General features: G+C 44.6%; 1 protein-coding gene across 1 annotated transcript; it reads left to right on the top strand.

Moving 5' to 3' along the window:
* The first annotated feature begins 438 nt into the window (after nt 1-438).
* LOC8035005 (nucleoredoxin-like protein 2) lies at nt 439-12,388 on the top strand. Its single transcript, XM_042289440.1, has 3 exons — nt 439-616; nt 8,187-8,482; nt 11,165-12,388. The coding sequence occupies exons 2-3, from the start codon at nt 8,190-8,192 to the stop codon at nt 11,307-11,309; spliced, it is 438 nt and encodes a 145-aa protein (XP_042145374.1). The 5' UTR covers nt 439-616; nt 8,187-8,189; the 3' UTR covers nt 11,310-12,388.
* Nucleotides 12,389-15,231: the final 2,843 nt, after the last annotated feature.

Raw genomic sequence — 15,231 nt, 5'->3', positions numbered from 1 at the left:
ACTTTTCATTAAGGGGTATTCACACGAGGGAGAAATCCCGGGGATTTCTCCCCGGCACGCGCGCATCACGAGATGAAAACGCGAGGCTTTTGCACATCGCAAAGCTTGACGTTTTCGTCGTGGAATGCGCGTGCCGGGGAGAAATCCCCGGGATTTCTCCCTCGTGTGAATACCCCTTTAGATTCGACCGGTTCGACCTTGTGAACGGTGTGGCCAGACCTTGATACAAGTATGTCTAAGTTTGGAAACAAAAATTTTTATGCAAAGGGTTATTTTATATTGTGAGCAACTGCAATTAAAAGAAACTAATTCTAATCACTGTAGAAGTTAATAACTTAATTTTGGTACTGTATTAACTGAAATAGTCCATCAGCGCTGCACTTAATTAATCTCTTAGCCATTATCATCCAATCCGAAGCCAACTGGCCAGCTTGTCGCGCATGCGCACACGAGTCGAACCTAAATAAGAGGTTCGTCGAACTTTCCACTAAAAGGTCGAAAAGTCGAACCTGGTCGAACTCGAACCGCGGCCGATTCGCGACACCCCTAGTTTTTTGTTTTCGCGTACACGCCCTTGCTTGTATTTCCTCACGAAAACAAACTCCCCCCAACAACTGTAAGTACGCTTAATATTTCGTCCCCATTTAAGTGTGTGTTTCGTGTACTACAACCTTTTACGTAATTTACTTGCCTACTTTATTTCAAAAGCTGTTCCGTGCGAATGCCTTGATGCGCGGAGCTAAAATCTGTGGAATGCCTACGTGTTATAAGGGCCTGAAGTTACTGAACCGCAAACGTCCCGTCGGAGATGCCCTAAGGAACCTCGTATTTATCGATGTAAATTGTCATATATATATATACTGCGTTGTGTCTGCCGTCAAGTGCCCACGTTCCTTTACTTTGGGAATACTTTGGTGATGGTTCGTTCGGTGAATGGCCATGGATGAAATTGGCCTCGTGTGAAAAAACATGGCAGGCGGGACCAAGCTCTACTCCACCGCTTTCGCTCGACTATTCGCATAATCTGTTTTTTTCCGTGTTATAATAACTATTGTGCGTGGTTATCATGAACAGCTTCGCGGAACACCGCGGCATCGGGAGCAGGACTTCTCAAAAACGTGTCCACCTCTTTCGTAACACTGTCTTGCCCGCCGGTGTGCAATATCGGGCATCACTTCCTTCTCTGGTCTTTACAGGCATGGTCACCGGCGTCGCTCATGCTAAGGGTGCCGCAAAAAGCGGTAGACCGTGGACGCGGTGTATTCTCCTGGATTCAGTAGTTTTATTTTCTCCAAAAAGATGGTACACAAACTGGCTGGTGGGGTTTAAACATCCGTTAAAGGGGTACGGAAACGAAATTTTAGGGCTCATTTTATTGCTTAGATATATACCACGACGCATCAGCTCCTGAGAAACAGCAGTATCTCGTTTTTAAACGAAAAAAAAAAAAAAAAAGAAGTAATTTTTAAATCAATAAAAAAATGTTTACACTTGCACCTGGTAATTGGAGGGTCGAAGCTGTTTGGGGGTCGTGACGTGTTGCTCCTCCCGCCTTGGCGCCACCCTCGGCAGCACACCATACTATTCCCAAACGTAGTTCCGTCTTATGCCTCAGGTGCAAACCGATCACCTGCATGGTGACAACCTTGGCAATGAGAAATATGAAAGGTGACCCACTGTCCTCAGGACTCCGGGTCTTCCTACCGAAAATTCACAACTTTCAGCGATGGGGGTACCGCGGTGTGAGAATCGCGCTCCCTAGCTCCTGGATGATTGGCCTGGGCTTGCCTACACCTTCCTGGCGTGAACAAATAACGAAAGGCTCTAATACTGTGTGTATGTAGCAAAACTAGAATCTTTTACGCGTCTCACACCCAGCCTCCTACCGCTGTTCTACGACGATTCTCCAGATGAAAGCCATTTTTATAGGCACCAGCGCCCCTATAGGTTGTGAAAGTTGCGAATATTAGTTTGCTACGAAAGGTTGTGCCGACTATTTTCCAAAAAAAAGAAAACCCGGAGAGCTTAGCGAACCGCATGAAAAGCGAAGCAAACTTGCTAGTGAGTACGCTATTAATAAAGCACCTAATGACACATACCTCCAAGTTGGCCAATCATTATTAAATACGAGGCATTTCTTTGCGACCGCGGCCTCCTTCAGATTTTGTCGGGCGGACGGTCTTTCTGTCGAATGGTTCATACAATTCTAGCCCGAATCGCCTGTCCGTCACCATGTGCAAGAGTGACTGTTCGTCCTTGCTGACGTCTTCAGAGTCCCCTTGGTAGTCTAAATCCTCATCCTCTCAAGTTCATAGATCATGGCGGAATGCTCCGTGGACTACAAGGGCCGAAATGAATGCGTCACGACGGTCGTTGCGCAGCTGTGCAGTCCTCAGCCACTCCGAAACACGAGGAGACTAACATGCAAAAGCCACCGCTTGGCGGCGCTCATAATGACGCCAGCTTTTGGCTGTGCTAAGGAGCCTGATGTCATGCTTGCGACGGAGTTCGAAAAACTCATTGCAAGCTTTGATGACCGATTTCGAAGCGCTTGCTAGAATCGGACGCTTCAAACAAAAAATATAACCGTCTGCTCGAAATACGAACGTGCGATTGTCATTTGCAGATATCGTAAGTCATATTTCACCCATTTTAGAAAAGTTTTCATATATTTTGATTTTCGTTTCTGTACCTCTTTAAGACAAAACCCCGAGACTCTGGTTGAAAACGAACGACACAACAATAGGGGTTTTATAATAAACGCTAGAGGTTCAACTGGCTCTAGTGTGCTGTCGAAAGTTGAAACGGACAGCGGCCAGTCGGAATTTGAATTACGGTAATGCATTTCTATGGGAAAAGTGAGTGCATTCTCTATCTGCACACAATTATAATTAGGGTTCTGCGTTTTCTGTGTTTGTTTTTTTTTCTCGAAATTGAGGATATTTTTTTTTTTCTGGGTTTAATTTTCTCCTACAGATTTGGTGTTTTTTGTGTAAATTAGTTAAGTCATAACCAATTTACACAAAGAACACCGATTCTGTGGGAAAAAATTAAACCTCGACAAAAAATAACCCCATTTTGAGAAAAATGAATAAAAATGCAGAACCCTAATTATAAGTAAGATTACGTGTTTTCTGACTTTATTTTTCACCAAATTTGGAGGATGGATGATCATAGCTGAAACAATACATCAAAGCGATGCTGCATACTCCACTAAAACCGATTTTAAAAATGCGACCAGCTGCTCTTTAACGGGCTGCAAGCAGGTTAGTTCTTAGTCAAGGAACACTAGCACAGCACCCTTGTGACATCACGTCACGGCGGAGTTGCAGTTGATTGGTTGTACCGCGTACCGCAGCACCACGGTGATGTCACGTTGCGGCCGTGCTGCTGATGATCAGTGTTGCCAATGCCATTCCTCTAGATAGTTCCGGTTTTGCCCTAGACACCCAATAGTCGCGGTTTTGCCGTAGACGCTTGAAACCAAACTTTGAGCCGTGATATTTACAAAACTGCACGCAGTATCGAGAGGTAAAATGTATACCTTTTAATTCAGAGACACTGCTTTAGCTGAAAACAGTAGTAATCTCAAATTTGAAAATATTGACCGGAGTATCCCTTTAAAATCAATAAACTACTGGAGGTAGTCGCTAGGAAACTCGTATGCATCCCATCCTATCCATCAACCTACCCCGCGGCTGCGATGGGTAGAGTGGTAAAAAGCGTAGTATAGGGGCTTCAACTGCCTGCCCCCTCTTCCCCCTCCTATAGACCTTTCCAGCGGCACTCTCAAACGAAGCGATTTACAGCGCGTGTCCCTGGTTTTGAGAGTGTACGTCAGTGTTGCCCGACTGCGCTGAGCTGTGGAGTTTCTCGTCAGTGGGCTCTGGCAGCCTGCGTAGGCGCAATTTCAGACGCTGGTGGCGACTGAATTGCCGCGTTTTATTTTTTATCTTGTGTTCTGTGGCAAACATGATTTATAGAGGTCTTTAAGAAAGTAGTGCTCTATTTTTGGGAACAAAAACAAAGAAATGAAAGCTGTTTTGGTAAGTCGGTGCGCTACAGAACAAATGCAACTAGAATGTTTGTTTCATTTTATGTTCCTTGTTTTACGGCACCGCACACTCAGCCCTGGCAATCTATAAAGGTCAAAATGTTTGACCACACAGGATATCCGTAATCCATGAATATTCCCCGCCCACAACATGAAATTCAACGAGTCTCATCAATCGAACAAAAAATATATTGTACATACCCCACGGTGCCGCGTTATCCGAACAGGATTTGAGAAAGGTCTCAACACAGCATATCCAAAATACAATGTCGACGATAGTCACTTCACGACGATCGGGTGTAATCCGGCGTGTTTTGGGGAGCGTGTAGAAGAGAGCTCCTTTTTTTGCACAGCTTCATAGCGAATGAACGAACGTGCTTATTCTGTCGCCACACCCCGGACCCGACCCTATCAGCTAGTTTTTGCGAAGACCCAGAACACAGCCTGGAAGGCTTTCTGGAGATTATCTCGACGGAAATAATCTTCCAAGGACGTCGAACCGCCTGCGGCGCGGGCTGCTTGACGCTCGCTCTCTTCGTTCGTTTCCTGCGAAGGCCGAGCGGGCTACGAGCCCTGGTATTCCCTGGTTCTCACAGTGGAAGATAACATACAAAGGGTAAGCATCCTAAACAGGCAAATAAAATAAAAACTTCCAAGAAAAGCCGCCGAACTCCGAATGCACAATGCAGGTGGGGAGTCACGCTGACCGGGTTGCCACAGCTCAGGCGGGTGCCAGAAATTTCTGGCTGGTAAAGGTCGCTCGATTCGCAAAATGGCGGCAGCTAGAGCGCTCTTATTGCAAAGGTCTGTAGAATGTCTACAGTTCACAGCTTTCAGTGCTACGAGAGCACAACCCCTTGTTCCTCTTAGGAGGACAGTGGCCTAAACTGAAAAAGTTTAGGCCACTTTTGTCGTGACCCGAATGACCCGTTGTCCCGCTGAACCTCGACGAGATAAGCGGCAAGATTCCTTTGGTCCATAATATGTGGTTTGTAAGAAAACTGGGGTGCCATTTTCTCAAGACCATTGACCCTGTGCGTTGTCCGAACTTGCCATAGAATGCCGCGCTTGTAGACCATTCCAGACTAAATGCCCATTCCCAAATTTGTAAGATCTGAGAAAATATGCACCGTACATTTATATGTCGAGTTGAGGAACCGGACAAGTGCCCATCCCCCAGTTTTCTGCGATTATCTTTAAATTTTGAGTGGGTGCTTGCCCGGTATTTTACAGTAGTAAAATACCGACTTTTCTTTTTATATTGGGGGGAAGTTACATTGGTACATTGAAATTCTGTGTTTATCGGATGAATCCGAATTGATGAAAATTTTACTGCCGAGCGTTTTTCTGAGCTTCCAGAATTTATCAGAAAACCCAAAACCCTAGTTATAAGAGCAGATATCACGAATAATTTGTACGTACTAAGTATATTGGACCATCTCTGCAGATGAAATAATTGGTTAGTTACGGAATTTTTATTTCAAATTCATGGCATTTCAAACGGTGATAAAACTGCTTCACACATGTATATATGTGCACCGTTCGGACACTGTTAGTGCAAACACTGCGTCAGCACTTTCCAGCGTGGGGAATATACGTGCCAAACGAACGAAGGACATGTCGAAAACCAAGAGAGACGGCAATAACTATGCAGTAACACTGGATAAGTAACTCCCTGTGCATTTACGATCAAACTAAATGGAAGGTCACGTAATGTAGTCCGATTTGCAATAAATAAGTACTGCTTTATTCTTTCTGCTCATGAATATGCGCAAAGATGCTCATTTTGCGTTCAACGTATTACCCGCACGCTCAAAATCTTTGAAAATCGGGAGAAGCCAGAGAGCAGGTGCCCGATAAAAGCTGCTCGGCATAAGAAATAATAAAGACACCTTTCATATTCCACATAATTTATTCTTTACGTTTTGAATGTTTTTAACTGCTCGCAAAGATGCACAACAGGGTCATTTTTATATAGTGACAGGACCCACGCTACCAGCAATATATTGAACACATTTCTACATTTGTTTCAATCATTATTTTGCTTAGGATGGTCGCTTGTTTTTACACACCTGATGTGGAACACAGGTTTGGGCCTGAAATACAGTGAAGTTTAACATTGCTCACTGGTAAAGAAAACTGCTGTAATTGTATCAATTACTCTTTTGCAATGTTAATAAAGGTGCATACTATTTGGTACAATCCAAATAACAAAAGTGTTCCACATTATTTTTCCGCAGACAAAATGCATGCGCGTTTTCCCATTGGAATGCACAGGAGCATCGCAGAAGTAGACTCGTTGCTGTCTGCTTCACTTTGCTTCCCGGAAGTCTCATAGACATTAGCGCCAGTTGAACCTCTAGCGTACGTTATAATAACTCTATGGACACATAAACACAGTCATCTTTCGTTTTTTGTTTGTTTTCGTCTCAAATTTTTTTATAAAATTATTTTTGACTTTTTTTTTTAGCTTATTTATGTTTACTTTTTGGTGTAATTTCTTTCCCACACTGCTAGCACATTCTGATTTAGAAATAAAGTTTTCATGATATGTTTGCTGGAAGTACTCAAAGGCAGGGATGAGTACTAACCACATTTCAATAGACCATTCGCCAAATCCCCCAAGCACCCCTGTCCACACTCGAGGAATTATGGGAACGGTGTTCCTTCTGTTCGCTAGTCATTGATACTTTTGACGAATTCAATGCTTACACATTTTTTACTGTAATCTGTAGTCGTCCTGTATATGCGTCGTGTAGATTGCACAAACCTGTCATATAATTTTTAAGATTTCTCGTCAGTGTCAGCATTTATCACACTGTATATGCAATCCACCCTTCAACCTAGCTGAGTTGAAGAAATCTCTTACAATATTATCAGTCTTGTGATTGCTGTTTTAGCAGCAGTTGCTTGAAAAGCCAAGAATTCATAACAACCAAAACCAGGACTTAGCTCGGAGTCAGCGGGCCCATTTATAGCATTTTTAGCATATCCAAGTTAATATCGGAGTCTTTGAAGCTGTACGAGAATGATAATAATGTAAAAGATTTCTGGCAGCTCAGCCAGGTTGAAGGGCGGGCTGCATGCACAGTATCAGCCTGCGGAACTCCATTCCCGTGATTTCTCGAGTGCATGCCGGGGCACTTGGGGGATTTAGCTAGTGGTCTACTTGTCTAGCTTTAGTGCTACTAGCTACATGAGAAATGTGTAGTGAAAGTTGCCAGTTGACCACATCACGGCAAACAAGTTATAACTACTTCCATAAATGGATAGAAAAAGTCCTCTAGTTTCTCTTGTCACTTCAGGACTGGTTGATGAGGTCCTACCTTAAACAACTTGCAGCACGACTGTGACAGTGGCTTTATTGCAGGGGTGTGGTAAGTTGTACAAGTTCACCTGCTCCTTGCACACCCGCATGCTTTTGTTTACCCCCTATCTAAGCCAATGATGAGGTGTGCTCGACTCCCTTTTCATCACACATTCCCTGGGACATTCTCTGTATTGCCCTTTAATTGCAGTGCATTCCGATGCACCAAAAACACTTTGGAACACTTCACCATATAAAAAAATGTGAGGCAAATATGTGAACCCTACTCAAGTTGTTTCTGATTAACCTCGAATCTACATATTGTGCATTGTTTTTAGAGAGTATTGGTAGGTTGTTCTGGTAACTCCAGTAACGGTAGCCAATATCCTGCCGGCGCCTTCAGATACGCATCATATCGTTATCCGGTATCGGTGTCAAAGTATCGAATTTTGGTTTTGATGTGGAGAGAAGAACAATATTAAAAAGTAAAGTAACCCATGTCTGCTCCTACTGTTAGGGCTGCATACGTAAAGCCAACTTAAAATAAATGAACAAGGGAAGTGTACCAACTAAGAAAAAATAATTCTTTTCCTTTTTAATGCCAATTAAAAGAGCAAAAATGTAGCTAATGAGACTTCAGCCACAGAACATGCCTGGTCATTGGTTGTTGTTACCTTTAAAAAAAAATTTGTTTTCCTCCGGTTGTTTCGAGCTTGTCTTCGTACACAACGATCTCCTAACTCTCCCTGTTACGGCATTAGCCGAGCACGCGAAATAAATCGACGCGTGACCGAAGAAAGGTAACATCATGGCCGTCCTTCGCAGGCCATGGAGCTGTTCAAGGGCAAGACGCTGGTGAAGAAGGACGGCAGCGAGGTGCCTGCGGAGCAGGTGCTGTCCGGCAAGAAGGTGGTGGGCCTGTACTTCTCGGCCCACTGGTGCCCCCCGTGCCGCATGTTCACGCCCATCCTGGCCGAGGCCTACGAGGAGGCCCAGGAGGGGGACGAACCCTTCGAGATTGTCTTCGTGTCCTCCGACCGGGCCGCCTCCGAGATGCTCAACTACATGAAGGAGAGCCACGGCAACTGGTGCGGCCTCAAGCACGGAGACCCCCTCGTGCAGTGAGTGCAGGCCGCTTTCTCTCTCCAGGTGCATGAGCGTTTACCGAAGTCCTCGTCGCAACGCTATGGCGACACTGCGGAAGAAAGGACCATTTAAAAAAACATCCGAAGCCAAAAATTTTTTCTTTTTACACGCACGTTAATGAATTGATAGTGACAAACAATCTGATGGTTATGAGGAAAGGAATGTTGTCGGCGTGGAATCGAGAACGCAACAGCCGCAGTGCCCGTAACATGTCTCCGAGCAACGCGTTTACCGTGTCCTCGTTCGTAGTCCCCCGATTTTCGCCTGACGACGTCGCGCTTGTGTCGTGTTGTTGCCCGTCGTGATGCCGGCGAGGGCTCGGAGGTGGGTGTGGCAGGCAGCCCTTCCGCTATAGGTTCCTTTCCAGCTTGACAGTGCACTGAAGCAACCTACAGCAGAAAAGGCATTTGCCATATCCACCTCCGCCGCTGTTCCAGCGCCACGATCCTGGAAGGCAACAGCCTGACAAAAGCGCAATGTCATTGACCAGAAATCTGAAGGGTCGCGAGTGAAGGCACAGTAAACAAATCAGTCGGAGGTACAGTCCATGAACTGCAGTACCGCCTTCTCGACGCATCCAGTCTTTTTGGTGTTGGCGACAAGACGCCGGTAAATTACTGGTGAGTGTACCGAGTATGACTGAGAAAACGCAACCAGGTTTTTCGGCCTGCATAAATAAACTATGCATCGCAGAAAGCTGAAACTCTGTGAGAAAGTGACGCTAGCAGTGTTGATAAAATGCGAAAGTTTGAGCATATTACGTTAGCTGGGAAAATCAAATGCTCTATGAGCCGACTCCACCTGAGCCTAATTTGCGTCGTACCGATATTTGCGATTGTGGGCGCCTGTAAATTTCATTTCAGTGAAGACTTGTCATTAAAAAATACAGTATTTACTTCCTTAATGACAAGTTTATTCACTGACATGGTTGCTACACATGCCCCCAATCTCAAATTTAAATTTGACGATTATGCTGGACCTCGGCTCATGGGGAATTTTTGTTTTTCTTTTGTTTCTTTTGATCCAGGTAGTGTCATGTGCTCCAACTTTCACATTTTATAACCACCGCTAGCGTCACATTCTCGCAGAGTTTCAGCTTCCTGAGACGTGCAAGTTAATTTGTGCGGTCCGAAAAACCCGGTTTTATTTTCTCGATCGCACCCAGTATTTACACCAGTTTCGTGTAACAAAGTGGATACCTCAAAGCCGCATCAGTTTCGTGATTGCTAGAGCGAGCGGGCAAGGGCGATCATGGACCGCGAGTTTTGCAGATGGATGTTCTTCCTTGTCAAGGTACACATTCCTAGCAGTTGAGGGGGCCACTTGCAGAAGTTGGATATCTGCTCTAAATACTCCTTCCTGGTTGCTGCTGCAAAAATGGATTTACTACTTATGTACTCGAAAGGGTGAGGGGCAGGTTTGTTACCAGGGGAAACAACTCCCTGCAGAGGACAATAGTCAATGACAGGGTGTTATCAAAAGCAAAAAGCTTGCACTTAAAGGGACAATGAAGACGATTTTAATTAAATATTTTATGTGGTTTTTTTAGGCTTCTTGGGAACCTAGCGCACTGCCCAATCTTTTATAGACATTTTTACTGCGTATTTCTCTGCTTACGAAATAACTGAAGGAACCGAAACTGAACTATCTCCATTCTCATTTTTGGGCTTCCGAAGACTGAGGTGACGTAGGGAGTGACTTCAGGTGTGAATAGTCGGTATCGGTAACATTTAGAAGATTGAGACTGGTTACCGCGGTGGGTTATAGCAGCGTGGTGGCGCAGTCGGTCCCAAGGTAAACACGACACCGACATCTGAAACCAAGACCAAACGTCGGCCGCGTGTTCCGCGCTGTGTTCTTTTTTATTTTGTTTGCCCATAGTTACTCGTTGCCTGTTTCGCGTCCAGCGTAGCAAAGAAAAAAAATTATTGTGCTGTTTTGTTTACGGTTTAAGAAATATTTCCGGTCCGATTTAGACTTTTCATGGCTATTCAAGTGAAAAATGGAACAGTTTTCATGCAAATCGCGAACCAAAACGTAATTGAGGGCACTTTTCTCGTTTCGACCAATCGCTGACGTGTCTCTTGTGACGTCGCGCTCCTGGGCCCTGCAACGTCACACGAACTCCGTTTTTCCTGGCTTCTCCCGCAACTCTCGAGGCATCACCGCAATCAATCCCAGTATGATTATTATCGCGACTGTTTAATTGATTTGCGCGGCACACAAGCGCCGTTTTCCTGCTGAAATTTGGGCAGCGCTGTTAGGGACGTGCCTGGAAACCAGTTCAATCACCAAAAAAATATCCAAAAAATTGCCTTCATTGTCCCTTTAAGGTGAAGGATCTGCTGGGTTCTTATTGTGCTACTGGGCTTCATGAATGTTAGATTTGGAACGTGACTACTGTCCTCTTTGGTCTCATTCGCAGCAGGAGGGACATAAGGGGATAGGTACAAAAGGAATGCTTCCAAACGATTGTTCTGCAAAGTATTGCATATATTTCAACGATATTTGTATAAATTATTGGTAGTCTTTATAAGCATCTAGCCATTCTTTAATATCAATATTTGCACTTTTCTCGCTACCACAAGTGAGACACTTCGTTTCACTAACGTTACAAATTTGTTTTTGGTGTCTTCTTCTTTTTTTTCTCGACTCAGGGAATTAAAGCAGAGGTTTGGCATCTCGGGGATCCCTACGCTGATCGTGGTGAATGAGTCCGGCCTGGTGATCACTTCGGACGGGAGGTCCGACATTTCCAGCGAGGGGCCTAGGGCCTTCGCCAAGTGGCTTGAGGCCGCTTGAGGCGACCTCTTAGCAAGCCGCATCCGTAGCCACGAGCCAGCTCTGCTCCGTGCAGGAGTGCTTTTAACATTTCTGCCGGGTGGGTTCTTTTTTGTTAATGCACGGATGCCACTAAAATTCCAAGAAATGCAAGATTCCACACTACAGAAAGTGCATGGTTCAAAGCAATGCATCTTTGCAAGCAATAGGTTGTGCTTTCTTTCTGCTGGAGAAGTGCAGCTGCTGAGACCAAATGCTCTTTTACCTCTATATTTGAAAGTCCTCACTTGGCAGTGTGTCTTCAAATCCTTGGACCTGCCTCTGATATTTCATGAGATCACATGTTTCCCGGTGTTTTTCTTCTTTTTTAGAGCTTCACTTGTTTTTTGACGATGTACTTAAATTGTTTTTATTTGTGTCTTTTCGATTCACTTGGATCAACGTGCAATGCCACCTGGAAGATCCTCACGATTGGAGACCAAAGCTTGCATTTTCTTTCCAACACTTCTTTTTTTCATTTTTTTTTTCAGAGGGGACATTTGCTCACCGTTGGTCAATGTTGCACATTTAGCAGCTTCTTCCAATCTATGCAGTTGTAATAACTCTGCTACAAACATCCTTGGGCTCTGACATTTTCAGGTTTTATTATCAGTTCCTATACAAGACAAATGTTAGTTCCTTTCTTTCCCCCGGTGTATTTCAATCAAATGATGTCCTTTCTAAAGCCCAAACATTTTGAATGTGCCCATGTATTTACATTTCTGCAGTTGATTTCTGTTGTTCAATTATGCTTTTTTTTTTCTTTTGTGAAGAAATATGGATTTAGTGGCTTAATTCTCTTACCAACCCATTTCATTACAAATGTAACTTGTGAGCCAAAGCCCTTTTTACCACGAAAGACATGGTACCTCAACTTGCTACTGTTTTTGCCATGAAATGTGTTCTTACCAAGAAAAGTTTTAACGTTGCGAATGCAGTTTCGCTCAGGGCCAAGGTTGTCTTCCACAGAGCTAGGTATTTTAGCTGCCGTTTCCTGTAAACTGCGCCGGTGTTTTGCTGAAGTCTAATAAAGCTATATTCCGCAGTTCCCAACGTGCAAATTGAGCATGCATTCTCTGGGCCTCAATGCCAACGTGTCGCGGTGTTGAAAGACCACAGGTTATCTCAATGCCTTCTCTAATCCTGACAAGCAGCTGAGAGATCGCACAAAAGAACTATCCACAATCACACCTCTGTGCTTGATGGCAGATATTTTTACAGATTGGTGTTGGACTGGTGGCGGCTGGTGAAACTAAACTGAGATGTTGATTTGGGAGCATATGTATGTTTGGGAAGAGTATGGTACGTACACTACCCAGGGATAGGCTGGAGAAGGAATCACAATGTGCTAGTTGCTTGTGAATATCCCTTTTGTGACGAGATGGGGTCACAAGAACAACTAATGTTCATTTCATCATTTATGAAAAAAAAACCTTATATCTGAATTAATCTTTTTCTCAAAAATTTAGAAAGTGTGAAACAAAGAGCTGTGTGTGCCAGGAGAAGAAAGATAAAAATAAACTTGGTCCCTTCTGTGAGCACAGAGACTACAGCACATCTCTTGCACGCACAAATGTGCCCGGTGCAACCTCGCTGTCAGTTTCACTAGCATCTAAGTTCCAAAGAGCCAGGCTGCCCTCGAGACGAACATGCTGCAGACAGGTCCGTACAAAACGTTGCAAGAAGCTTCTGTCGCAAGCTACGTTCGTTAATTACTACACGGAGACACAGCATAAAATGTATTATGTAACCTTTGACGAGAAGCTTCACTGCAAAAGAAGACTTTGGTGCCTCTTCATCTGGTTCGAGCTGACAGTTATCTCGCTATCGGCCAAAATCTTGCACACTTCCCGTTTTCCTACCGTTTAATCCTCTTTGTGTTTCGTTTTCGAAAAGGTTCCGAACAACATAGAGAGCTCACATTTTCAGCGAAGGTGTATTTTAATCCTGGATGCATTCCTGTGAAGTTTCTAGGCGTAGCTCTGTTCTTGTAAAAAGTTATGACAAACAATCTTGAAAATTTCAAAAAAGCGTCCGCTCCGCCATATAGACAGAGCTTACCACCGGTGGATGCGTTCGTCAGCATTTAATTACAGTGAAGCTGAAAAAAAAAAAGCTCGATAACATGAATTAATTTTTTGATTGGGCTAATTGGTTCATATTTAGGAGACACCAGCTGAACAACCCAAGCACACAAATGTAAGAAGGACGAGAGAGACGCATTCAACCGCTGGACTACCAACTGAAATTTAATGAAACACTTCATCTTCATCGACAAGCTAGGATCAATCATACCTAGCTTGCTTCACTTCTTCCTCTTTTTCCTCATTATTAAACTAAGGCATCCTCCTCGTCTGTCTACTTGTGGGCGGTACTTCCCCTCGCAAGAACGTTCTCTCTTCTCTGGTTAAGGTCACAGAGGGTGAACTAACACACATGTCCCCTTTCTCTTGTATGTTTAAAGCTTCTAAAACCTCGCGTGCAAACCGGTTTCGATGGTGCCCCATGACGGTAACTTTGTCTAGGTTCGCCTTGCACTTGCAGTCGCGGCAATGTAGGGCTAAGTGACCTGCTGCCGTCAAGGTCTTCAAGCTATTGTCATGTTCCCGAGTCCTATCATTTATACACCGCCCGGTCTGGCCGATGTAACAGCGGCCGCATGTCAGGGGTATGTGGTATATAACCTCCTTGTCGCACTGGGCATAAACCGTCCTGTGATTGGTGCCACAAACCTTGCTGTTGCTGGTTTGCCCTTGATTAACCCTGCGGCACAACGAATAGGCCTTATTGGGCGCCGAACACAGCACTTGTACCTCATGTCGATTGGCCATCTTTTTTAACCTATGCGTAATCCCATGAATATATGGAACAACCACAAACGGTCTACTTTTCTTTTTTTGCTGTGTGGAAGGGTCGTTGCATCCGCAAGTCTTCTTGATGGTGCGGCAAATTCTTTCGCACACGGAGGCAATTACATGTCGCGGGTAGCCCGCGTCTTCGAGTCTGGATATTTGCAACTCAAAGCTTCGGGAGAGCTGATGCTCACAGGATTTCTTCAGGCTAGAAAACAGGGCTGTGAAAGCTACCGCCTGCTTAACAGTTTTTGAATGCTGCGACGAGAAGGGGAGAAACCCTTTGCCTGAACGGGCTTGGTATCTCCAGCAAACATGTTCTGCTCTGAACTCCAAGACCAAATCTAGAAACTTGATGATTTTCCTCTTTGGAAGCTCATGCGTGAAAGTGAGCCCCATACATGAGTGCTGAAAACTCCTCAGGATGTTGTTGAGGCACCCGTCGATATGATCGTCAACTTCTGTAGTGCATAAAATGAGGAAATCATCGACATACCTAAATATCGCCGCGATTCTTGGATCTTTAATACTTTCTTGGATGGCACGCCCGCACGCTCCGAGAAAAACTTCACACAGATGTGGGGCCACTTTGGATCCTATGCATACGCCGCTTCTCTGCACGTAGTGGCGATCTTGGTAGGCTACCACCGTGGCTGATAGGTAATAGCCCAAAAGTTCTAAGAAGGTATCTACTTGCATCCCTGCCGCATTCTGGAATGACGTGAGGCCTTGATCTTCTATGTTTGACTGAAGAACTTGTAGTAGACGTGCATGCGGGATGGAGTAGTACATATCTTGAACGTCCACGGAAAACCCAGAAACGATGATGTTCCCTTTTTCTTTAAGAAAAGAAACCACATTTTCAGAATTGGAAATCCGGAAAGGGTCTTGCATCGAAACAAGGTTTATCTTTTCGGTGAGAAATTTGGACACGCAAGCTTGCCACGTGTTCCTCTCCGAAATAATTGCCCGGAACGGACTTCCCTCTTTGTGCGTTTTGACGGAGAAGAACACCGTTAACTGGTCAATCTTGGCTGCCTTGATCTTGGAGC

Source organism: Ixodes scapularis, unplaced genomic scaffold (assembly GCF_016920785.2).
Source record: "Ixodes scapularis isolate PalLabHiFi unplaced genomic scaffold, ASM1692078v2 PGA_scaffold12__126_contigs__length_90152505, whole genome shotgun sequence".
NCBI lineage: Eukaryota > Metazoa > Arthropoda > Arachnida > Ixodida > Ixodidae > Ixodes > Ixodes scapularis.
This window is presented reverse-complemented; position numbering and strand designations above follow the sequence as displayed.